Source organism: Pistacia vera, unplaced genomic scaffold (assembly GCF_008641045.1).
Source record: "Pistacia vera cultivar Batoury unplaced genomic scaffold, PisVer_v2 Contig271, whole genome shotgun sequence".
NCBI classification, from domain to species: Eukaryota; Viridiplantae; Streptophyta; class Magnoliopsida; order Sapindales; family Anacardiaceae; genus Pistacia; species Pistacia vera.
Window position 1 is genome coordinate 179,704 of NW_022196081.1, and position 24,088 is coordinate 203,791.

Sequence of the window (24,088 nt, forward strand, 5' to 3'; positions counted from 1 at the left end):
AAATCTCCTTGTCGTAAGCCATGTGATTGGTACAACCACTATCAATAACCCAACACTCACTTGAACTATTGCTGGCATAATAAGTAGCTACGAACAACTGATCCTCCTCTTACGGCTCCTGCTGGTTTGCAACTTGAGCTTCATTTTCTTGCTGCTTCTCTTGTTGCACAGCTTTGCCTTTGCAAAACCTCTCTATCTGACCCTTCTGTTTGCATCTCCTGCAAATTAAATCAGGTATCCTCCAACATCTGATTTCTAGATGATTAGTTTTTCCACAATGGCAACATGGAGGCAATCTGCCAAAGCTAGTGTTACTGCTACTAGCACCAGCTTCTTTATTTTTCCTCCATTGTTTCTTCTTCTTCTTCTCTTTATTGCTATCACAAATCCGTAATGTAGCCTTTAATGCACCTTCAACAGACCCCTCATTTCTCATTTACAATCTTCGTTCATGTGCTTGCTGTAACGCCCCACTTGAGGTACGTACTTAAGATTTGTTGTTTTGCTTAAATATTTATTGATTCAGCTTTAATTGAGTTTGTATGTTGAGTTGGTTGAGTGTTTGCCTCGAAATTGGGTGAGATTTGAGGAATTTTAGAATTTCAGTCTTCGCCGGGGCGAAGGGTAGTCTTCGCCGCGTCGACGTTGGCTTTGAGTAAGGAGTGTAGGCTCTGTCTTTCTTCGTTGGGGCGACGGAAGTTTCTTCGCCGCGACGACGAGCCGAGTAAAATGTGTATTGAGATTTCTAGATATTTTTTCATAAGGGTTAAATGACCATTCTACCCCTAATTAGCAGGAAAAGTGGGGAGTAAAATGTAAGAAAATTTCATGGAGAATGGGTTAGTATGGGGGTGTGAGTGTAATGAATCAAAGGATATAGATGAAATTTTCAAATAAGATCAAGGGCAAAGTTGGGAAGTGTTGATTTTCTCATGAGCTAAAAAGGGCTAAGTGTAATAAACACTCNCTTAAACAAATCAAGGATCAATGCAGAATAAATTTATACACACAACACAGAAAACAACAGTTAAAATATACGTAAAATCTCTTAGTTCCAGACCAGATCATAGATATGTCCCACCTTCTCCTTAAAAATATTGGAGAAGTGAATAAATTAAGAAGCTGACAGCTTAACTTCTCCTTAAAAAAAAAAATATGGAGAAGACAAACAATAGTCTTGAGCTTATTAATCTAAACACATCTTATGCCACATGAGATTAATAATAAAAAGAAAAATTAAAGTTTTTGCTTTATGCATCATATTGTTATACAACCAGTCAATAACAAAGTAGATGTCTTCTACTCGAATTGATGTTGTATACTCTTATTGACTGATTGAATTATAACATGATACCGAAACTTTCACATAATGCTGCACCATTGGGCAACACCAACATTGAAATCCTCCTTTTGAGGTGGTGCCTGGGGAAAATACATAGCTGTCAATGGCTCATAGAAGGAGATCATTTGAGATGGATATGGCTGATCATAGTGCGAATGAGGCCAGTGATTCAAGTACTCCCTTCTTCCATCTGGACGATAATATTTTCCATAGCCAGTGTTGTAATAAGTATTGTATCCATCGAAGGGCATTCTAGAGTTGCTGGCATTGTGATTTAATGAATTAATCCAGCAAACTTTTGCATATGTCTGTGACTTTGCTAGCATCTTCAAAAGCTTTCCAGCATCAATTTTACCTGATATGTATGCTATCCCTTGTTCTGCGTCTATACTGTAAGACACTCCTATTAACACAGAAAAATATATACAAATACTCAAATTCTTCGAGGAAGATCGATAAAAGACAATTTTTTATAAGAATACAAATGTCTGCATCAGAGACACCCAGACAAAAAAAAAAAAAAAAAGAAACATAAAGCTTTCTTCGAATGTAAAATTTGAATTACGAACCATCAACACTCTTCAATACATTGATAAGGGTCTTATGCCATCCTGATGTTTGAGTATCAAGTTTCAGAGCACAGGTCTGCAAAAACACCACCCCACAAAATGAATTACGAAAAGATTAATCAGAGCAGAAACTCAAGTTTGTAATAGCAACAGACCAAAACGTTAGACTTGAATACAACCATATATGCAGGGGAATTCATTGAACTGAAATTTCTGAGAACTCTTTCTTCCTTGGGAGAAAAGATAGAAACGATCCCTTGATATGCAAAAGATATAGGATTAGTATTAAAGAGCTCGGTAATTATAGAGTAACTCAATTTAGATTGAAATAGATACGCAATTGGCATTAAAAAAAAAATGTCAAATTAATTAGAGCAGAAAGTCTATCACAATCAGGATTGTATTAGCTATATAAGGTGAATTTTTTTAGACATATTCTTCGAGAAATCAGCAAAGATTATGGNAAAGATAGAAACGATCTCTTGATATGCAAAAGATATTGGATTAGTATTAGAAAGCTCGGTAATTATAGAGTAACTCAATTTAGATTGAAATAGATACGCAATTGGCATTTAAAAAAAATGTCAAATTAATTAGAGCAGAAAGTCTATCACAATCAGGATTGTACTAGCTATATAAGGTGAATTTTTTTAGACATATTCTTCGAGAAATCAGCAAAGATTATGGATATTTCTGCATGGAAAGACATTAAAGAGTTCTATAAAAAAAAAAAAAAAAAAAAATCAGCAAAGATTTCCACAAGATGATATTTCAATTCATAATTTTTTTTTTTTGTAATTCAAGTTCATACAGACTTTCTTGTAAAGAATTATATAAAGGTGATTTGTAGGCAATATAATAGTGAAGAGGACAGTATTATAATAAGATTTGAGATAAACAGAGATATGATTGATTTATGAAAATTATAGGTGGGCGTTGGATAGGATAGGAGAGATGTTAATTAATAGAGGTGAATGACAAAAATAGTAGACGTTCAAAAATGAGAATTTTGTTTAGTACACCCATTTTTTTTTATTTTTTTTTTAAACTAAGTATCATTTATTAATAAATTTTTATGATTGTTTTTTTACTAACTGGGATGTTCAAACCCGCTTATGCGCAGTTCAACTAATTTTCAAGATCTTGAAGTTAACGACCAGGTAAACCATTTTATGGTCATGCTTATTAATAACCACCAATAGTCACCCTATTAACAACTAAGGAGAATCAAAATCAATTTCTTAAATAATACATTCAAGAGTCTTTATCATCCGACCCAACCACCCAGAATAGTTATTTTATTACAATTCTGTTGTTTGAGTGGAAACAACACAACTAATGAAATATGTAGGGTTCAAAAATCACTTCCCTTGATCCAAAATATGGTCATTTTGGTCTAGGACTCTAAATCCCAAGTAAAATTAAGATCCATGAACCCGAACCGTAAATAATAGGAAAATGGGTAAGCGGGTTTCTCAACGACGACCCGAAATCAAGATATCATCTCCTACTGTGTCTTCAAGAAGAGTTAACTGAAACAACATGCAGCTTCAGCTTCCAACTCGACTTATAAAGTGTTTCTCTCTTTCTTCATTGCCAGCCACCTCTACCCTCCAAGAACTTGCTTCTTCTCAACCCAAAGGTCTTATCTTTTTCTCTTTGTTTTTCCAAAAGTGCTTGTGTGGGTTTCTGGTTTTTTATTGCATATGGGCTCAATATACTTTCTTTGTTACTTGAAAACACTCCTCATAATGTAGTGGTTCGGAAGTTACATAAATTTCCTAACTTCAATTTTCAATGGGGTGCTGTTGAATTTCCATTCTCAGTGGGATTTATTATTTTTTTCTTTTATATATATAATTTTGCTTGTTCTTAAGAATTATTGACATGTTTCTGAGACTTAGAAGAATAGCTGAGCTGCAGTATTGTTCTTGCTACACATCCAGTTTTTTTAACTGCAGTTTTGAGTTTTCGTAATATGATTAATTGAATGTAGGATCAACTGGTGACGCTGTTCAGATGAATCTGAATTTTCTTCATTTTTTATTTTATTATTTGGTTATACTTTGCAATATTTCCGTAGGGTTTAGTGGGGCCATTTTGGGTGATGCAAAGAGTGTTCTTGGATTGTCTTTATCATCTTTAGCTTTGGCAAAGTGTTATTGCAAAATTTATTACTGGTTTTATGTGAATTGTAGCTTAAATTTTAAAGCCCCTTTCATTGGTTTGGTCTCTAGGTGTTCCTAAGGTTGTACTTAAAAAAGGGAAGACACAACTGTTCAAGGATGGAAGCCCAATGGTGTATAGTGGAGCAGTTGATAGAATAATAGGTAGGCCTCCGCCCAGGACTGGAGATGTTGTACTAGTAGCTGATGGAACAGAGAAACCAATTGCATGGGGCTTGTATAATTCAGTTTCTATGTTCTGTGTTCGGCTTATGCAGCTAGAAGAGGAAGCAGCCAGGTGCAAATTCGATTAAAGGCTTTCTAGTTATGATTTTACCTGTTTTATGTGGCTATTAAATTCTTAATGAGTGTTGTACAGAGATCCTTCTTGCGCACTGAACATGGAGAAACTGATTGAAACAAGAATCGATGCGGCTATAAAGCTACGTAAGAGGTTGGGGCTTCCATCAGCTAATACAAATGCATACCGTCTAGTCAATAGTGAAGGAGACAGGTCTGTGAAATTGAATATGATTAATGTTATTGTTTGTTTCATTCATTGAGTATGATTAATGCTATTGTTTGTTTCATTCTTTTTCCTGAATATAAAATTTTCCATGTCCATATACTATATAACTAGATAATAATTTGAGGTTCCACTTCCCTTTAGGCTTCAGTTGGGACGGATTTTGGGTCTATTTTATATGATTTACAGGGTTTTTGTTCAGGGGAGAGAAAAGTACTCATTGCATTTTGTATAAAATTGTTTCTTGTTCCTTGGTTTTTTTTTTTTTTTTATGGACACTTGGTCCACGACTGTACAAATTTTATAGTTTCTTGTTCAAGAAACTTAATAATTTGAGGTATGTTGTCTAGCTATTCTATCATATGTTATCTTTTTGTATGTTCATAATGATTCGCATGTGTCTATAGACAAGCATACCAAGTTATCTGCAATTTTCGTTCATCCCTCCAGGAATTGGATATTCTAGGTGTTTCATTTGAAATATAAAAGTTTGTTTTGTGAATTTATAGCTGTTGATGTAGTAATGCTATAGGAGTTATTCATGATTTTCATTATCTTTTCTATTTTGCATCAAATTGTCCATGTCAAGATAACTGACTTCTTTCCCTGCAGGTTATCAGGATTAATAGTTGATGTCTTCGGAGAGTCAGCGGTCATAGCATCATCTGCAGCTTGGGTTGAGAAGTACAAACCAGAAATTGAAGCTTTCATCAGTAGAATTGATGACATCAATCATATAAAATGGAGGCCATCTTTTGAAATTTTAAAAGAAGAAGGGCTGGATGTGTCTGATTTGAAAGAAATGTGTCCATCTACATGCCCTGAAAGAACAAAGGTTAGAAGTCATTCCAAAAATTAGATTAAGTTAGTTTACTGACGCAAATGTTTTATCTGTAGTGATTGAAAATCTTAATGGCTTGGATTGAAGTACAGTGAACACTGCAAGTATACTTATAATTGACACTCTGCCACTGAATAAAGGATGGCTGCATTTTTAATGATAAAGGTTAACTGATTTAGACCTTTGTTGCATTGGATCATTCTTGAGAAAATTTATGAGAGGATACTAGTGATCTTACCCAACATAGAAGATTGTTTAAACCATTTCTATGAAGTACACAAATTAGCAAGTGTGTGATTAATCTATCCTCAATTATCATTGTGAGTTTGAAAATTTGAATCCTATTACCACGGCTTCAATCTAAAAACAAAAACTGAGTTTAGGCTTTATATTTGAATACACTCAACTCTGAGAAAATTCAATTGAACAATTTTTCTTCAAGGATAGGCATCAACAATTGGTAAGTTAACTAATATGAAAAATTCCCAATAAATCAAAACAGCAAGTGTTTCTTGGATAATAACAGGCTGAGGTCATGTACTTGCTGCAATCTTAGTTGTTTGCCTGCATTCCCCCTAAGTTTTAAGGGAGGAAAAGGTCTGGAATTGTGTTCTTGCAATTTTAGTTGTACACTGTTTATAAGAACGAGTCTTTTATGACACTGTAATATTCACTCCAGGTTTTAGAAAACGGGATATCTTATGCAATTTCAATGGAGGGCCAGAAGACTGGATTTTATGCTGATCAGCGTGAAAACCGTCATTTGATATCAACAATTTCAAATGGAAAGAGAGTTCTAGATATTTGCTGCTACAGTGGTGGTTTTTCTCTAAATGCTGTAAGAGGAGGTGCTATTTATGTAACCGGTATAGTTATCCCTCTGCGTTCTTTCATTAATCAAGTTTGATATTTGCCAAAATCCCTTTTATCTATGACTGTCCCATGTTATATTGAAAGGGAATTTGTTTATTTTTCTAAATCCTGTTAGAGAAGGTGGTTTTTTTACTGTAGTGTTTCTTTCATGTTCTGTCAGGTGTCGATACCTCACTGCCCGCTCTGGAGCTTGCTAGAGAAAATATTGTTCTGAACAACCTGGATCCTGAAAGAATAACATTTCTGAGAGAAGATGCAACTGAATTTATGAAGGGTGCTCTATCTAGAAAAGAATTGTGGGATATAGTTATTTTGGATCCTCCGAAACTGGCACCTAGAAGAAAGGTATAATTTTAGTTGATTTGAGCTGTATTCTTTTCACATTGCCTATTTTGTTTGCTTGAACATATAAAACTGACTGAAAACCACCAGCAACAATTCGAAACTCATGTTGATCAATTCAATAGATGAAGGCTGTAACCGTGCCTATATGCTTGTATTTTAGTGTTTGTCCCTATAATTTGTTTTTTGTTCTTCCTAATTTTTGTGGATATTTATGTTGCTTGATGATCAATGCCAGGATCTACAAAGTGCATCAGGCATGTACAGAAATTTGAATGCATTAGCAATGCAATTAACAAAGAGAGGTGGTCTTCTCATGACCTGTTCATGTTCGGGAGCAATGACTCAAAGTGGAATCTTCCTGCGCATTCTCCAGGCAAGAAGTTTTCCATAATTCCCATGATCTAAATCAAATGCTTGGTATCATTGATGTAACATGCAAATTGACTTTCTCTCTCTCTCTCTTTTTTTTTTTTTTTTCTTTTTTTTTTTTCTATTTATGAACATGATAACATGTCAACTAAAGTATGTATCTTCACTGATTAAATTATTAAACAAAGTCCAATAGCTGGTTATGGGACGTATATCCTCACTTTCTAGGCAAGATCCAGCGTAAAAAAATAGCCTCTCATAACATCTAAAACTTCAACATGCAATGCTCATTAAACCCCATTTTCTCTTTGAACAGGGTGCTGCATCAGTGGCAGGAAGGAAGATCACAGTTGTCCGACAGGCTGGAGCAGCCTGTGATCATCCTGTTGACCCATCCTACCCAGAAGGGGCATACCTGTCAAACATATTACTTAGAGTACTGTAAATGCCTATCAATGTATTCACATAAGAAGCCAATTTTGTATTTCCGCTCATTCCGAAGAGAAAGCAATTAGTTGAGGGAAACTAATAATTGTATTGAGCTATTTCACATATTATACATAAAAAGGGTGAAACGTGCTATTGTTCAAAATTTAATTAAAAAAAAGACGCTTTTCAAACAGAAAATATAATCATTTGAACATTCACACACAAAATTACACCAACAACTGAGATGATAGTCCATCTGATGAGGTTCCATAAATTTGCTTAGTGGCCTCCGGGATTTCTGTTCCAAGACAAATAAGAAGGATCTCCAAGTCGCCTGAAACAATAATTCAATACATTAGTTACAATATGAAACCAGATGTGTTAGCTATAGTTTTGCAATATCGAAAATACATGGGCTCGATAAGTTTCAGATATCATGAGGAAAATGGAAAACAGGCGGCTGTAACACATTTGTGTCCAACAACCATGCTTATCCAACAATGAACTACTATTTCAAGCAGATTTAAGCTAAAAACCTGAGTTCAACAAATAAAGTTGTAATGGCACATCCTAGATTCAACCAACTATGTTAAACACAAGTTTGATAGCATCACTCTTAAAGAACCATGTGCATTAAGAATCGGTGATCAAGATATTTACCTTGGCTTGATCAGATATACTACAGTGAATGACAGAGCCAAAAAGAAGCACAACCCTCCAACACTTAGATAAGCAATGCCAAGAAAGTCATTCTTTCCACCAAGCCAGCTAGTAGTTGAGAGAACAAGCTTCTTCTTGCCATTAAAACTGTAAGTGTTGTAGTTGTTTCTCAGTGTTACAACTATTTCATCATCTTGTTGGAGATCCTCCTCTATCTTTCCATACAACTTCCTGAAAGTTGGCAAGGCTGCAGTTCGCATCCAAACAATAAGGTCCTCCTGCTCACTCAACTGTTGCAACAAAACATATTCAACCATGTTAGCCAGTTGTCAGAATGCTAGATGCAAAGCAACATCTAAAACTGCCGCCAAATAATTGGTATTGGCTTAAATGAATCTTCTGAAAAGAAGAAAACTAGAAAGTTAAAGATAGAATTGGGGACAAAGATAAAAGGCAGATTACATAAATTGGTTGCAAAACATAAATGATGTAATCCCAAGAAAGAGGCACCACGTGCTTAGAAAAACGTAGGGGGAAAAAACAATTTTGTAAGAGGTTGAACAAAGAAAAAAAAAGTAACAGTAGCACAACACTGCTTGTCCAGGTAAATTTTCTCTTTTCATTTTGGATAGGAAACATTAAGGTGTGTATTACTGTGGAAAAAAAAGGCAGATAAAATGAACTTATGAATGCTAGACATCATTATGTCTTGAGGTGTTCAAAACAGGCCCTAATGAGATGCTGATTGATTTGATCAAATCAACTTATTATACATGAAAAGGATTTGAATCTACAATGGGATAAAGTCATGTCCTTGCTTTTTTGTTTGCTTGAGTCACAAAACTATTTCAGGGGATCTCTATTTTTCTTCATTCAAAAGGATGGACTGTTACAGTATCCTAATTTCTGTTTTACTATTCTGTTAAGCGGCAATCTCCCAGGTTTACTTGAACGATGATGTGTATATTTTTTAGGATTGAAATTAATGCTCAGTTTAGTTGGGTTACCAACATTTACAATCAAGCAGGGGAGAGGACAGATTAATTTTATGCCTAAATTCTATGAGATAATAATCTTATAATAAAGGTAAGAGGCTTACTGGTATGGATTCATTGAGATGTGCACCACCTATAAGAGTTCCGTTCTGAAAATTTTTAGGAAAAACATTTTTGCCGAACTTGCTATCCGTATCACTCTTCCATGCAATACCCTTCCTGTTTATGCCCAATGATTGATTGTTACGGGAAAAACTGTAAGTATCATTGAACAAACTCCAGGCAATAAGTCCACAAGGCACAATAGGCATCCCATTTGCAGTGTTTTCGGGCTTGCAGTCACTTGTTTCACTTGCACTATTTGGATTTTTCAACTGCTCATCACTTCGGCTCTTAACATATCTGAATACAATGCCATAAATATGCAAAAAATCACCAAGATGAAATATTTTTCTATGCTTTGACTAGGTTGCCCAATTATTCCGGCAGAAAATGAAATGAATTAAAAGTAGTAAAAGAATGTTATTAGAAAGCTGTGAAGGATTATAATTATGATCAGAAACAGATAATTGTCCTTTCCATTGAACAATAGATGTTAATGGTAATATCCGAAGAATCACCCGTTGTGTGAATTTTAAGATGTAGTTTTACAAGTTACTTGAAAATATGACAGAGAGAAATGATAAGTACCTGCGATGATTCTGGTAGAAATTGTCAAGCTGATAGTACACATGTACTGGCTTCTTCATTCGCTTTGTCACCTAAAAGAAGAAAGCAGAAAGAACATATTGTCATCCATTTCATAACCTCAGAAATTAAGTTCAATCTCTTCTTCTAGAAACCTAGCCACAAATACAATCATATTGGAAGAGCCATGATAATGATAACAAAGATTATAATAAAATGAGAAAAAGAGCAAACAAAGCCTTACTCTTATTTTTCTCTCACAAGTTTTATCTACAGAGCTTTGTATATATCCGACCTTATTAGTTCTATTGGCCACTGGTATGCAATCAGTCTCATATCGATCAATGATTTCAACAACCTGGTAGAGAGGAAGAGAACCCATAATCAAGCACTTAAAAATAAAAACAGAATAGAAAAAGTTTGGCTTGCGTTAAACATACATCTTGGGAAGCAAAGAGGGAAGCAACTCCGATGGGAATGAAGACAATGCTAACAAGCAAAAATGCTGAAATCACCTGCACAAAGAAAGGTATTTAACACAATCATACAGTTTCCTATGTTAACACTGTCAATACGTATACATATGAATTGGGATCTTTCAACCTAAAACTGGACTTAAAACAAGACGCAAATTCCCATTCATTCATTTCATTAAACCCAGCATTTAAGTTTTAAAATAAAGCATCAACTCAGCAACACTCTTCACCCTTGAATTAAAATAGATTTAGAAATTCATGTCTCATTTGAAGTTACAATATTAAGTTCAAAGATTCTGATTATAAACATTTGCAGGATAATGAAAAGCTTACCCATCGTGGTGTGAGAATCGGCTTGCAAGCTGGCAGTTCCTGTTGAGTAAATCTTGAATCTGAAGAGAAGACATCATAAAGGGATCGTTCTAAGTTGACCATTATCGTGGAAAGATTTAGATAACTTGTAGAAGCCAAGTGTTATAAAGACAGTTGTTCAAGATACATGATGCGAAGCATGAAACAAGAAATCTAATTCTTGTTAATTGCAGAGTCCATACCCACATGAACTACATCACACAAAAGATTAAAAAACAGAAATGGGAAAGCTTCTAACAGATGAGATTATCCCACCATCCCCCCTCACATGTAGTAAGGCTTACACATCAAGAACAAACGTGTATTGGGTCGTATCCAATAATTCTCCAAATCTTAGAACACCATGACACGCATTAAATATTCAATTTTCCTTGATCCTGCTTATATGTCTAAGATTAAAGTTGATGCATCTAAAAACATTAAATTAACCACCAACCAATACCCTATAGAATTATATAGAAGAAGCCTCAAGTACAAGTGAAGGTGGAAGCATGAAGGGATGAGAAGAAAATTGTAAACTATTGCATTGTTCATAGTAGGGGTGCCAATTTTTTACACGACCCACCAACACGATGCGGATGGATTAAGCAAGTTAAGGTTCGACCTTAATCATATTCTATGTTTTTCACCTTCCCTATTCTGTATCTTACTTTTCTACCCTGCTAAACATAGAGCCTTAGAAGCTAAGGCGAATTTTGCCTTCAGCATATGCGGAGCTAACCTTGAGCCTTATACTTTAAAAGGCCTCTGATAAAAAAATTCGAAGTAGAGTTGTTGACTTCATAATTAAGAGCTAATTTACAGTTTTAAGACCACATAATAATTTGTTCATCAATAAAAACTCTGGTCAGTTAAATAACAACATTCTCCTGTAAATCCAACAAACCCATGATTCAAAACAAGAGATCAAGCAAAAAAACTCAAAAATCACAACCCTCAAGAGAAGATCAGCCATCTATTGAACTCATAACTAGTAAAACAATAAAGAGAACCACAAAATCTCCAAGTGCGTAGTCACAAAAAATCACAAGCAAGAAGAGAAAATTACACTTGGGTCGCTTGGAATTCCTTCTGGGAGCAGAAGCATCAGCGGATCCAGACGTGGCAGAGCTGGAGGACGCCGTATTGGAGTTCATGACAGAAACAAAGAAGGGAAGGGACACGTTTCCCCTTGGTTTGGTTTCCCAAAAATAAATAAAAATTTGTATGAACAAGGGAGTTGGGGGTGAGGGGTTTTATGCTGAGCGTTGTTTGGTTTGACTTTGAAAATTATAAAACCGAAGCTTCTCCCTTTTTCTTCTCTCTCTCTCTCTCTCTCTCTCTCTCTCTCCAGGACGGCTTTCACTTTGAATTGATGAGTTAAGTTACGTCTGCTTGTTAGTAATCCATCTAGAACAAGGATAAGTCGTCTTTGTGAAGGAAGGAAGACTGATGAATAATAATATTAAACCAGTCAAAGAGAAATACACGGTTAGACTCGGTTTGTTTTATTTTATTTTTAATTATTTATTAATTACTTTAAAGCTTTTTATTATTTATAGGTGCCTAAAACGATCTACATTTTCTAAACATTTTTATTCTTTTTATATCGTTCCATGATTTCTTTATTCATATTTGTTATGCCCAAAAATATAAGGGCTGACGTCAGGACCCTTTAGCCTGCAGAAGTCAGATTATTGGAACAGCTACCGTCTACGTCTGTCAGGATAGTGAGCGCGCGTCGGGCTAGTTAGGAGGCTGTGGCACTCCCACGTGTCCAATCCCTACTCTAGATCGCGCAAATTACTCTAGAAGGTGGGCAATGTGACATAAAGAAGGATTTGCACGGATAATCCCACCAACTTGCAAATTTAGTGATCATTGCCTCAGAGCATCTGACTATAAATTAGGAATTCATCTCTCATTAAAGGGGATTCGCACATTTTTTTACTGGATTAATTACCCTCTCTCTTTTCTTAGCAATTGATACCTTGTAATATCATTATAAAGTCAGTCAGCTAATAGCGACCTGACCCCTATCATCAATACAAGCATCAGTGGACGTAGGACTTGCTACCTTAGCATCCGAACCACTTTAAAAACTGTCTCCATTGCATTTACTATCTTCTACCCATTACTTTCACGTGTGAATTTGCGGGGCCCCCCACAATATTTCACACGTACGTTTCGTTGGTGTAAAATCTCGGATCAACAATATTCATGCCTCATACTATCTAATTACAATTGTAGATATTGTATAACATGATCAACATCCGCAATAAAGTTTGTCGATTTCCTCTATTAGAAATTATATTTGTATAAGTTGTATTTTTCTCACAACGTCAATTTGGTAGGCCCTGAAACTAGTTTGTGGAGATGAATTCTACTCAAGTCTGCCATATCATAGTATCATAACCATGTTTGTTTGGGGCGAGAATAAAATTGGACCCCGATCGTCAATTTTGGTTGGACTCTCTTCTCCCTAACCTAAACCCACTTTGTCATCCTCGGTTTTCATAATTAGATGACTTTTCACACAAGGAGAGTCAGAATTAGGCTAAAAATTTACCTATAAAACTTGCAGCTAGTAAATAGCTCCGACAAATAAAATTATACTGAAAAGATAAAAATACTCCATTTTCTTTTAGTTGAATTGGATTATGGAGAATTAATGCATGTAATTTTATGAAAAAAATAATGTAGGTTTTCTTATGGTTTTTGTCATGAGAATATGCCAATATGGGTATGCTTTATTCCATTGTGTTGAAAATTCAATTTGACTCGACAAGTGTATAAATTGGGTCTTCCATTAATAATGGAGACTTAAATAACCCATGAATACTATTATCTCTTTATATTTCTTTTCTAGAAAGGTGATTTAATTTCAAATTCTAGAATCTTTGAATATCTTGTTTTTTTTCTAGTAAGTAATCTCAAGTTATATAATATTGTAAAATCTAACAATATATATACTTATAAAATGTTTAATATGTTTTGGATATCTTTAGAGGGAGGGAATATTACCAGGCTTTGTTTCATAAAGTTTGCAAGAATCATCACTTTATAAAAGCTCCTACCTTAATCTTTACGTTAATATGCTTCATTTTGTGTCACTTAGAGTAGCAAGTCATGGGATATATATACATATGTATATAGCTCAGCTCACCAACTTAACGATGTCGGATAAATATAACTTTTAACAAAATTGATTTACATCGTAATGGAAAATAATCTTATAATTATTACCGAATTAAAAATATCATTGAACCCAAAACTATGCATATTATGTCCTTCAAATGAAATATGGTAGATATAAATCTTCAACAACCATTGATAATAAATTAATCAAAGTGGGTTATGAATATCATTATCAATACAATATTATAAGGTTTTATTAGAAACCCATATTCACCACATGGCCCATATCAAAGCCCATAATATAGGATATATATTTGCTGAAATCATTTCGTTTGAAGTTGGCCCACTCATATAATTAATTAGTATTAATATTCATAACGTTCATATTGAAGTTTCATATTTATATTATACTTAATTTTAATATAAATATTAATCATCTACAAGACCAAAAACGTATATTTTTGTATTACTCATTATACATTATAAAGAAAAGTTGATATCACAAAACTCAAATTTATATTTTAATTGATGTGATTATTGATATGATAATCATTGATGCGTGATTTTAACATCAACTAATCGACATGTGCACAACGATGATTGGCCATGAGACACACGTGAGTATGGATAAAGTGTAGTAAATGTACTAATGAGAGCTTTTTAAAGTGGTTCGGATGCTAAGGTAACAAGTCCTACGTCCACTGATAGTTGTATTAATATTGTGGGTCATGTCGCAACAGCGAACTGACTTACAAATGATTAATGAAAAGTAAATGCAAAGATACAAAAGAGACTGGGATGGCTAATTCAGAGTGTAAAATGGTTGAATCCCCTCAATAAAGGGGTTTTCTCTTTTTTATAGTGAGATAAGTGCAAGTAATCATCATTAAATTCGTGGGTTGGTGTAAATGTCAGGACAAAATCCGGCTTTATATCACATTGCCCACCTTCTAAACTGATTTCACGCGATTTGGAGCAGGGAATGGACACGTGGAATCTCTACAGCGTCTGACAGGTCTGACGCACGCTTACCGTTCTGACAGGAACAGGTCACACTCCATCACATGATTTCCCACGTCAGCCCTTGATTTCCCAGGCATAACAATAATGATCCATAATGTAAGAATTAAGATCAAATTTGTGGTAATAACCAAATTGAAAATGTTATAATGGTACTTGTCTTTATGAAGCAAATGCAATGTTCCCATTATTAAAATACTCTGAAAAATAGCAAATATAAACCTTAAACAAATCCCTCCAAAGTTTACGCACACAAAGTCACAAACTTCAATTTGATTTCTTCCAAGTCCTAACACTGCTACTGACTTGCAGTCACCTGAAATAGCAGAGTCGCACTCTTTATATATAAAACACACAGAAAGACAGAGAAACGGAGCGCCAGAAAATGAGTTTGGGAGGTGTTGGACGCATAGCTATTTGTGGGTATCGCAGGATTTTGGCTTCACATTTGCCTCACGTGCAAAGGATCACTCTTCAATTCTCTCGCCAGGCAACTTCTTTTTTTATCACCTTCTATATGTTTATTCATAATAAATAATTTTACTGATAGTGGAAGAGTCATAGGAGTTGGTAAGAGTCAACATCTCAGTTTCTGTGTTCTTGTTTGTTTCAATCATTTTGGTCAAGTTATTAGCTCTCATTGATTGTTATGCTTTCTGGGTTGTTTTGTATTTTTATAATTGTAGTGACTGAAATTAGTGGGAGAATCAAAGAAGTTGGTGACATCTCAATTTCTTTATTGTTGTTTGTTTGAATGATTTTGGTGAAGTTATTTGATGTTTCTGATTGTTATGCGTTGTGGATATTGTTTGTTTTGTGAAATTGTGATGTGGGTAGTTGTCAGTTCTTGGTTATTTTGAAGTTGAGATAGTGTTAAATCTGCTGCTTAGTTGTTTGGTTTACTTGTTCTCTCATGCTTCTTTTTCTTATTTCAATAATCGTTTGTGTTTTGTTTTTGATTGAGAAATTTTGTGTGATGAATTGATTGAATTCAAGTATTACCTAGAGATTACCGGATCTGTGATTGGACACAAATGAATGAGTAATGAAAACTACTAAATGTTCGTTTTCTTAATTTGGCAGGATATATTCCCATTCTCGCTCTCTCTGTAGACACACAGTAGCTTGATTATCAGTCTTTCTGGGGCTTGCGTGCCTATCTAATTAGACAAATCTGAATGTCAGACCATATGATATGATAAGAAAAGAGGCGATGATTTAGATTGTATATTAAATGATATGTTGTGCATGTTTGTTCGTTAGCCTATCAAGCAAAACACTTGGACATTTGGGCATGCAGTGTATGATCTAATGTAATAATTTAACCATTGATAGTTAAAATGAAACTGGGGATGTAATATTCATCAGATGCAGATTGTGCTACACTTTAAATTCTTTCATATTAACAGAAAAATGTATAAATTGAAAACCTGTAAATCCTAGACGTGAAAAGAAAATATGCAAAATTTTCCATGAAAGAAAAAGAAAAGGGTATTAAAAAAAAGAAAAAGAATATGCTCAACTATGCATCGAGGGGTGGATCTCATAGTGGTGTTGTGGTACCTATGGAATTTTTAATATCCCTTCATATTTAAGGCCTCTTCTTTCATACACTTTAGGACTTGATGCATGTTCATTACGCCTGCATGTAGTAATTGTTTTAAATTCAGCGTATATTTATTTTTTTTCTTTCTATCATTGTGTTACTCTTTGTCTTCTAGAATGTATTCTACATGTTTGGAAAATTTTTCTTCAAAGAGCACTCTGGGGACATGCAGAATTTCTAACGAAGGGAATTAAATTTCAGATGAGTACAGAGATGCAGAGTGTTGCTTCCAGGCTTCAAAGTTCTGGCTTGTTACGGACACAGGGTCTTATTGGAGGCAAATGGACTAATGCATATGATGGGAAGACTTTGGAGGTTTGCTCTACCAAATTTATCATTGGGATTCTGTTGGCCTTTATTTTCCGTTTGGTGTCTCAGATCTATTAACTAAAAATGGCTATACTACTTTCTGTAAAACACCATGTGTAATTTAATATTTTGATAGGTTAACAATCCAGCAACAGGTGAAATTATTGCGGAGGTCGCATGCATGGGCAGAAAGGAGACAAATGATGCTATATCTTCAGCCTTTGATGCATATAAATGTATGAATTTGAACTGGACTGCCCTGCAGCTATGCTATATTTTAGAAAAAGGATATCTGCTACTACATTTGGCAATTTTTGCTGCAGTAAAGTAATGTACCGATAAATTGCTCTTGAAGCTTTTGAAACTTGCCAATTGACTGTATCTTATGTAATTTGAGTTCGTTGCATGCTTAAAATTGATGCTATCTTGAAAGGATTTATTTAAATTGTTTTAAATTGATAAGTCATCAATCTCAACATATTGCAAATCTTTTGCTGCTGAAAATTTAAAATTATGCTCCTTGTGTTCTTGATCAAACTTGATCGATTAGGTCTAATTCTTTGTGCCTACAAACATGCCCATGTTCAACATCACCTGAGGTTTTTAGTGGTTTGGAGTATACTAGACTCAAAGTACATTTAACAGTGAAAGCTAGCTATGCTTATTTATGACCTATTATCTGTGTAGCTTGGAGCAAACTTACTGCTGCAGAGAGGAGCAAGCGTTTGCGGAAATGGTATAGTCGATATCCTTGATTATTGCATTCAGAAGATTATGTAATGATCCTCAACTATTTGTGTCTTGTGTATGTGTTTGTGTGGGTAAAAACATTTCTTCAGTCATATACACTTTCTAGAACATTTATTTCTTTTAGCATTTTGTTTTCTCTTTCTGAAAGAGATTAAAAAAATCTATTTTAATAAAATTTACTTTATTGCTTTTAGCACTGTTTTATTGTTGGAGTGATGCTCTTTTTCCATTTTTCATGAAAGCTTATCTTTCTGTTCAAATGCATATTGTTCTCTTCTACTATTATTTTGCTTTTCTTTGTCTAATATCAAAATATTTCTGACTTGCTCTAATTGAAACTTACTTTGAAGTTTAATCACTTATTTATTGTAATGCCGTTAATTTTCTCTTAGAGTTCTTGTAGTTGATTTTTTTTGTATGCTGGGATATTTTGTTCTTAGTGATCTTGATTTAAGATTTCTACATGTATTTTAAGGTACGATCTACTTATGGCCCACCAAGAAGAGCTTGGACAATTAATAACGTTGGAGCAAGGAAAACCCCTAAAAGAAGCCATGGGTGAGGTAAACCATTAAAAAATTTGCTTTAAGAAATTAAAGCGATAGGCTTTCGCCCTTTATGTTCTTGTTTTTCCTTTTTTTTTTTTTTGTCTAAACCATTTATAATATTAAAATTTTGACTCAAAATCACAGGTTGGCTATGGGGCCAGTTTTATTGAGTTCTTTGCGGAGGAAGCAAAACGTGTATATGGCGATATAATTCCTCCGACTCTACCTGATCGTAGGCTATTTGTTTTAAAACAGGTCATATGTAATATTTTTTAGTTCTATATAATTACCGTACACTAGTGTACCATTTCTTCTGTGGTAAAGTTTTTGTTGCTTTATGCATACCTTAGATTATCGAAATTTGTCTGAGATGAACTTATTCTACTCAAACAATGCCAGGAGCCCTTAGGACTTTCAAAAGCCTGCAGGGCTACGCGCCTTTTTTCCTAACAACCTGCTTCCTCGTTCTTTGATTTTGAGAATCTAATAAACAAGCTGAGAATGGAAATGCTGTGTTCCAGGGCTACTGACCCTGTTGCTACTCAATTTGATTTTGTCAACTAATCTCCCTAACCAATCATGTCGGAATAGCATGGTCCTTAAATTTTCTAACTTATAACATATCATTAGAGGTGAGGGAAGTTGGTCAATTGTAATTGCTGACCTCCAATCACCAAATGTTTGGAATGTTTGTTAAGGCAATTATTTGCAATATGCTTGAAGCGAACAATAGCGGGCACCTGCCAGGATTAGTGTTTTATTCATGCTTTTGTTGTCGTCTTCTTCTCTAGTATTGATTGCAACCCATGTACTGTCTTATCCTGCTTGCTAGTGATCTGGAACACTTATCTTTGCTTTTTTTTTTTTTTTTATTCTTTCTTTGGGTGGACAGTTCCTGATAACAGGTTTTTAATTGAAAGTTTTGGGTGCCACTTTGGTGGATTTTGTTTGATCTTTTTATTTAATATACTGTTCATCATCTTTCTGGGCAGCCTGTAGGTGTTGTTGGTGCAATTACACCGTGGAACTTCCCCTTGGCTATGATTACCCGAAAGGTGATTTCAGTTTGTTCGATTTCAGATTTTTATGTTCCAAAAAGTTTCTGTTAGTTCACAATGTATAAAGTATTTTAGTTTTCAAGTTGACATGTTTTATTCCTGATTGTAACAGGTTGGTCCTGCCCTTGCTTGTGGCTGTACAGTGGTTATAAAACCCTCTGAACTTACACCTCTCACAGCTTTAGCAGCAGCTGAGCTTGCTCTTCAAGCTGGAATACCACCGGTAATTCTTATAGTGTTTCTTATACTTTCAAAGTCCCATATGCCTTCTAAGCTAAATCCTTGCAGTATCATGGAATGCAATGACATATTGAGGAAGTAGTCCTGGAAACTGGTTGCACATTTAAGAACTTGAGTGGGGGCATATAACATTGAGTCCTAATATTTATTTTTTAAGAAAATCTATAACTTATAGCTTCATCAGAGTGTATTGCTGTTATAATGATGTACTATTGTTTGTAAAGAGGATGATTGAGCTTAAAAAAAGGTTGAACTGAGGAGTTGAATATATTATGCTATGAGAAGTTTCCATAATTTTTTTAGGCCCATTAGTTTCTGAGTTTGAATTGCTAGAGCCTTATTGTAATTTGTTGAAACATCTTAATTTTGTTTTAGTATGCTTTCTTGTTGATGTCTCCATAAGTTTCTGAAAGAATATTGGTGTTCCAATTGTTTTCTCTTGATGATGATGATAATGATTTTTTGTTGTTTCATTTATTTCTGATTGTTTTATATTTATTATCTTTTAGGGTGCTGTGAATGTGGTTATGGGGAATGCTCCTGATATTGGGGATGCTTTGCTTGCAAGTCCACAGGTTTTTCAAGCTTAATATATGCCATATGCTTTTTGTGATAAGACATCATCAATTGACCTCAATGGGGCGATGATCCAGTATATGAATGATGGAATATTAAGTTGCATTTTACAACTTATTTAGGTGAGGAAGATAACCTTTACAGGATCAACAGCTGTTGGAAAGAAACTGATGGCAGGAGCTGCTGGGACTGTTAAAAGGGTATAGGCTATGAAATTAATGTGAAACAAAAGCAAGGAGGTTTAGTAATCATCATGCAGCTTATTGTCTTTGCTCTTGTCTTCTCTAGGTATCTTTAGAACTTGGTGGCAATGCACCCTGCATAGTCTTTGATGATGCAGACCTGGATGTGGCAATAAAAGGAACGGTATGTTGAGACATTCTCTATGTAAACTTACTGCAAAAATTGTTCTTGTGTTGATATTTCTGAGTTCCATTTGTTATTGGGTTGCTAATGTTGGAAATTTTTTAAAATTGACATCATTTTATATCCCTGTTTTACAAATCCTTTTAACTAATGGTATATAATTTGTTTTTCTAGAAAATTCTTGTTTTCTATGAAAAGAAATTTTCTATTTCTAATAAATCAGATGATCTATTGCAGTATCTTATGGTCGGTATCTATATTCTTTTCTGCAAACAAATTATATTCTATCTTGCAAGTGCTCAGTGGTGCTTATCATTTGTTTCCCATTTCCATTAAGATTTATAAGCCATTTTCTGTTTGATAATGGTTTTTGTTAGCATTCTTAATACCAGTGAACTAATAATAAAGCTTGGTTTCATTTGTCCAGCTGGCAGCAAAGTTTCGTAATAGTGGACAGACCTGTGTATGTGCAAATAGAGTACTTGTTCAAGAAGGTATATCTAGACATAAATAATACTGTGGAACATGGATTTACAAACTTGTATTTCTTTCTTCCCTGTAACAATTTCAGTTTCATTATATATTTTTCAGCTTTTTTTTTTATTTTTTCTTTTTAGTGTCATTATGAATTTTTAAAGTGAATTTTCTCTAATCCTTGCAGTTTTTTATTTTTTTTTTTTATTTTTTCTTTTTAGTGTCATTATGAATTTTTAAAGTGAATTTTCTCTAATCCTTGCAGACACATACTAATTCATATAGATGTATGTGTGCTTAATTTTTAGAAGAGTGGTACTGTATGATTGATATGAAAATATCCCTTTTTAGAATAGTAATAGCATTTTGTATTCCTTTTTCCTCTGCCTCTTGTGATCTTACAGGGCCTTTTTGTGCAGGTATCTATGATAAATTTGCAGATGCTTTTTCAAAAGCTGTCCAGAATCTAAAAGTTGGGGATGGCTTTAGAGAAGGGGTGGTACAGGTACTATTCATGGTTTTTATATCAACTGTTATCGTTGAATTACTGATTTTTCCTTCCATTCCTATATTTATTGATGTTGAAGTCAAAAGGGATGATGATATCTTATCAGCTGTCAAAATGTTATGTTGAATTCCTATTATCATCCATAATATATGAGTTGTGGCTTTGATGGTTTTCCATTTATACAGAAATTTTTTTCCTTCTGAATATATGATTTAGATTGGTTTTCCATAATTTATGCAGAAATTCTTTTCTTCTTTTTACTCCCTGCTTTTCATGTTTTTTGACAAGTTTGAACTTCATCTTAAGAATCATGACTGAAAGTTAACTTTTCGTTTTATCTCAGGGTCCTCTAATTAATGAAGCAGCCGTGAACAAGGTTAATTTTACTCTTGGAACTTTTGGTCTCTATCAACCACTATATCTGCATGTCTCCCAACTTTAAACATATTTCTCCATTATTTGATCACTTGGGATTTTGACAGGTTGAAACCTTTCTTCAAGATGCTGTATCAAAGGTGTGTTTTCTCACCTCTTCTGTTGATCATAATTGATGTTTACTCTGTTGATATGACTTCATATGGTGTTAATTAATTGTTATTTAATCTCAAGTTAGTACTGTCATGAATATGTGGCAGTAATTATATTTTGTAAATATGGCAGGATTCTGATTTGGGAATGTGTTAAGAAGTTGTAGTTTGGTTGCATATGCCTTTTCTTTCTTTATTTTCTCTCATTTATTATGCATGCAGAATAACATTCAGAATGGTCATAGCTGGCATTCGTCTATATTTTAATTAACAGTTGCTAAGTATTGTTTATGCTTTTAATTTTTTTGATATAGCACAGCTGTCATTTATGTGTGGAAATACTTACTGTATTACATCAAATCATTTCTCATTGATCATGATTTTATTGAAGGGAGCAAAAGTCCTTCTTGGGGGCAAAAGGCATAGCCTTGGAATGACCTTTTATGAGCCTACAATCATTAGTGATGTTAATAGTGAGATGCTTCTTTCCAGGTAAGTACTTGACTGAGATAATTTTGAAAGTCTACAAATCGAATTGATGTTGACAGATTTAGATTTGCTTACCAACTATATCCTTGCCAGTTATTGTTATAGATTAAAGATTGTGATTGTTCTTGGCATATGCTGCTTTTTAGGTTAGATTTTTAAGTGGCTGGGTTGTTATCTAGTGTGTTAAACTAATAAACAAGACGAGACAATGCTGTCTCTTTCTAGAATTTTCTTCATTTTTCTTCTTTCCAACAATTTCTTTCATCACCATTCTTGAGTGTTCCAACAGGAGAAATTTATTTGTGTTTGAGTTCCTTACTGTTGTAGATTAAAAAGACAGTCATTGGGCATTAATCCTTTTTCTCTGTTCTTTTGAATCAGTAGCATTGCTAGTTCTTTGAAAAATTTATAGTGAAACTGTATCTCTTAATTGATTGGTGGACATATTTTAATGTCTTGATATATACCACATTTGCTGCTGGAATTATGATTTCCCTGTTTCATGCCATATGTTTAACTTTACTGACTTTAGTGGTAATAGATTTCATGTCAAATGGACTTCAAGGACACCAATGTCATGATGGAAATATCTAGACCTGCAAATATTTGATTAGCTTTTCATATGCTTATACATATTATTCTTACCTCAGGGAGGAAGTGTTTGGACCTGTTGCACCACTTTTGCGTTTCAAAACTGAGGAGGAGGCTATACACATGGCTAATGACACAAATGCAGGTTCTTGTCATATCTGATCAGTGATTTGATGCTTTGATGTTATGTTTTGTCTTAAGGAAAGTGTTATGTGTGGTCTACGTAATTTTTGTGGTCTCCATTGATAACATATCAAAAATATGGATTCTAAGTTTATTGGTGGCCTACATCCTGCGGTGTCATGGTATGTATCCTAACAGTTTTTTTAAAAGAGGAAATTTATCACCATTCTTTTGCCTGTAAAAATATGCAGGGTTAGCTGCTTATATATTTACAAACAATGTTCAACGTACATGGCGCGTTTCTGAGGCTCTTGAATATGGACTTGTTGGCGTCAATGAAGGAATAATTTCAACAGAGGTGAGATTTACCTTGACTACATGTAAATAACATAAGTAACTGCTGATTGGCTTATTACTTGTTTGTTTCACTGCAGGTGGCTCCTTTTGGCGGTATTAAACAGTCTGGTCTTGGACGGGAAGGTTCCAAGTATGGGATGGATGAATATCTGGAAGTAAGTAAAAGAAAAATAGTCTTTCTAGCACATTTTAGAGGAGATTTGAACTACATCATCATTTTCTTCTTGTATATCTCTGGGCATGTTAGTAAATTTTAGGCTGGGCATCATTTTTCTGTGTTTTCAATCATATTAATCCATTCTTTCATACTATGCAGATCAAATATGTATGCTTGGGGGACATGAACCGAAATTGATGGGCGAGGTCAATACTCAGACAAATTACCAAGCTCATGATGTAAGTTCTAATCTAGTATCTCCTTTTATTTGACTTGTATTTCACAAATCCTAAAATGTGTTGTTTTATGCAAGAATAGGTGAAATAAAATGTCTCTGCTGCAGTTGAGTTGTAATTTGAAGATAAGCTAGGGGGGAGAAAGTGCGATCTCAAGCGTTTGATGTAAATGCGGAATTGAGCTATATAAATGGGTACTTCCTCTGAGATTGTATCTAAATAAGTGCAATAGCCGATGAGAAACTTTTGGTTATACTATGCATGTTTTGTGTCCTTAAACTTCTTTCTGTGGTAATAAAAAAGAAAAGACTTTTGTTCAGTTCCTTCATGTATGAACTGGGTTGTGAATTTGGATGACACTTTATATTACTCCCCAATTCTAGATTT

At 34.3% G+C, this 24,088-nt stretch overlaps 4 protein-coding genes across 6 annotated transcripts; 2 read left to right on the forward strand and 2 right to left on the reverse strand.

The window, feature by feature from the left end:
* Nucleotides 1–1,362: 1,362 nt before the first annotated feature.
* On the reverse strand, nucleotides 1,363–2,093 carry LOC116133611. Its single transcript, XM_031419285.1, has 3 exons — nucleotides 2,067–2,093; nucleotides 1,912–1,987; nucleotides 1,363–1,745 (listed from the first exon to the last, which is right to left on the reverse strand). The coding sequence occupies exons 1-3, from the start codon at nucleotides 2,091–2,093 to the stop codon at nucleotides 1,363–1,365; spliced, it is 486 nt and encodes a 161-aa protein (XP_031275145.1).
* A 1,360-nt stretch (nucleotides 2,094–3,453) lies between these two features.
* LOC116133634 (ribosomal RNA large subunit methyltransferase I) lies at nucleotides 3,454–7,604 on the forward strand. The gene is made up of 8 exons (XM_031419317.1): nucleotides 3,454–3,553; nucleotides 4,149–4,374; nucleotides 4,456–4,590; nucleotides 5,215–5,437; nucleotides 6,123–6,309; nucleotides 6,477–6,661; nucleotides 6,897–7,034; nucleotides 7,347–7,604. The coding sequence occupies exons 1-8, from the start codon at nucleotides 3,454–3,456 to the stop codon at nucleotides 7,473–7,475; spliced, it is 1,323 nt and encodes a 440-aa protein (XP_031275177.1). The 3' UTR covers nucleotides 7,476–7,604.
* Nucleotides 7,508–12,043, reverse strand: LOC116133633 (ALA-interacting subunit 3-like). The gene is made up of 8 exons (XM_031419316.1): nucleotides 11,698–12,043; nucleotides 10,611–10,669; nucleotides 10,242–10,316; nucleotides 10,046–10,159; nucleotides 9,805–9,875; nucleotides 9,219–9,516; nucleotides 8,120–8,409; nucleotides 7,508–7,793 (listed from the first exon to the last, which is right to left on the reverse strand). Exons 1-8 carry the CDS (start codon nucleotides 11,783–11,785, stop codon nucleotides 7,739–7,741), a joined length of 1,050 nt encoding a protein of 349 aa, XP_031275176.1. The 5' UTR covers nucleotides 11,786–12,043; the 3' UTR covers nucleotides 7,508–7,738.
* Nucleotides 12,044–14,961: 2,918 nt separating this feature from the next.
* Nucleotides 14,962–24,020, forward strand: LOC116133632 (succinate-semialdehyde dehydrogenase, mitochondrial). 3 transcript variants are annotated; one of them, XM_031419314.1, is made up of 21 exons: nucleotides 14,962–15,276; nucleotides 16,594–16,707; nucleotides 16,838–16,937; nucleotides 17,389–17,437; nucleotides 17,927–18,014; nucleotides 18,144–18,254; nucleotides 18,992–19,054; nucleotides 19,170–19,280; nucleotides 19,807–19,872; nucleotides 19,996–20,073; nucleotides 20,162–20,239; nucleotides 20,667–20,733; nucleotides 21,133–21,218; nucleotides 21,565–21,597; nucleotides 21,704–21,736; nucleotides 22,140–22,240; nucleotides 22,888–22,973; nucleotides 23,203–23,309; nucleotides 23,386–23,463; nucleotides 23,625–23,704; nucleotides 23,779–24,020. In XM_031419314.1, the coding sequence occupies exons 1-20, from the start codon at nucleotides 15,172–15,174 to the stop codon at nucleotides 23,661–23,663; spliced, it is 1,593 nt and encodes a 530-aa protein (XP_031275174.1). In that variant the 5' UTR covers nucleotides 14,962–15,171; the 3' UTR covers nucleotides 23,664–23,704; nucleotides 23,779–24,020. The 3 variants fall into 3 exon arrangements, with proteins under 3 accessions (XP_031275174.1, XP_031275173.1, XP_031275175.1); XM_031419313.1 differs by having other exon boundaries at nucleotides 14,963–15,276; nucleotides 23,784–24,020; XM_031419315.1 differs by lacking the exon at nucleotides 14,962–15,276 and adding an exon at nucleotides 15,337–15,356 and having other exon boundaries at nucleotides 23,784–24,020.
* Nucleotides 24,021–24,088: the final 68 nt, after the last annotated feature.

Bases quoted from the DNA above. Each gene is read 5' to 3' on its own strand.
- LOC116133611 (XM_031419285.1), bottom strand. From the start codon at position 2,093: ATGGTTGTATTCAAGTCTAACGTTTTG. The intron at 1,988-2,066 runs GTCTGTTGCTAT...GTGTTTTTGCAG, and splicing joins TATTCAAGTCTAACGTTTTG to ACCTGTGCTCTGAAACTTGA. The intron at 1,746-1,911 runs GTTCGTAATTCA...CTGTGTTAATAG, and splicing joins TGTATTGAAGAGTGTTGATG to GAGTGTCTTACAGTATAGAC.
- LOC116133634 (XM_031419317.1), top strand. From the start codon at position 3,454: ATGCAGCTTCAGCTTCCAACTCGACTTATAAAGTGTTTCTCTCTTTCT. The intron at 4,375-4,455 runs GTGCAAATTCGA...AGTGTTGTACAG, and splicing joins CTAGAAGAGGAAGCAGCCAG to AGATCCTTCTTGCGCACTGA. The intron at 6,310-6,476 runs GTATAGTTATCC...ATGTTCTGTCAG, and splicing joins AGGTGCTATTTATGTAACCG to GTGTCGATACCTCACTGCCC.
- LOC116133633 (XM_031419316.1), bottom strand. From the start codon at position 11,785: ATGAACTCCAATACGGCGTCCTCCAGCTCTGCCACGTCTGGATCCGCT. The intron at 10,317-10,610 runs GTAAGCTTTTCA...TTCTTTGTGCAG, and splicing joins CGATTCTCACACCACGATGG to GTGATTTCAGCATTTTTGCT. The intron at 7,794-8,119 runs GTAAATATCTTG...TTATTGTTTCAG, and splicing joins GTATATCTGATCAAGCCAAG to GCGACTTGGAGATCCTTCTT.
- LOC116133632 (XM_031419314.1), top strand. From the start codon at position 15,172: ATGAGTTTGGGAGGTGTTGGACGCATAGCTATTTGTGGGTATCGCAGG. The intron at 21,737-22,139 runs GTGTGTTTTCTC...ATTTTATTGAAG, and splicing joins TTCAAGATGCTGTATCAAAG to GGAGCAAAAGTCCTTCTTGG. The intron at 22,241-22,887 runs GTAAGTACTTGA...TTCTTACCTCAG, and splicing joins AGTGAGATGCTTCTTTCCAG to GGAGGAAGTGTTTGGACCTG.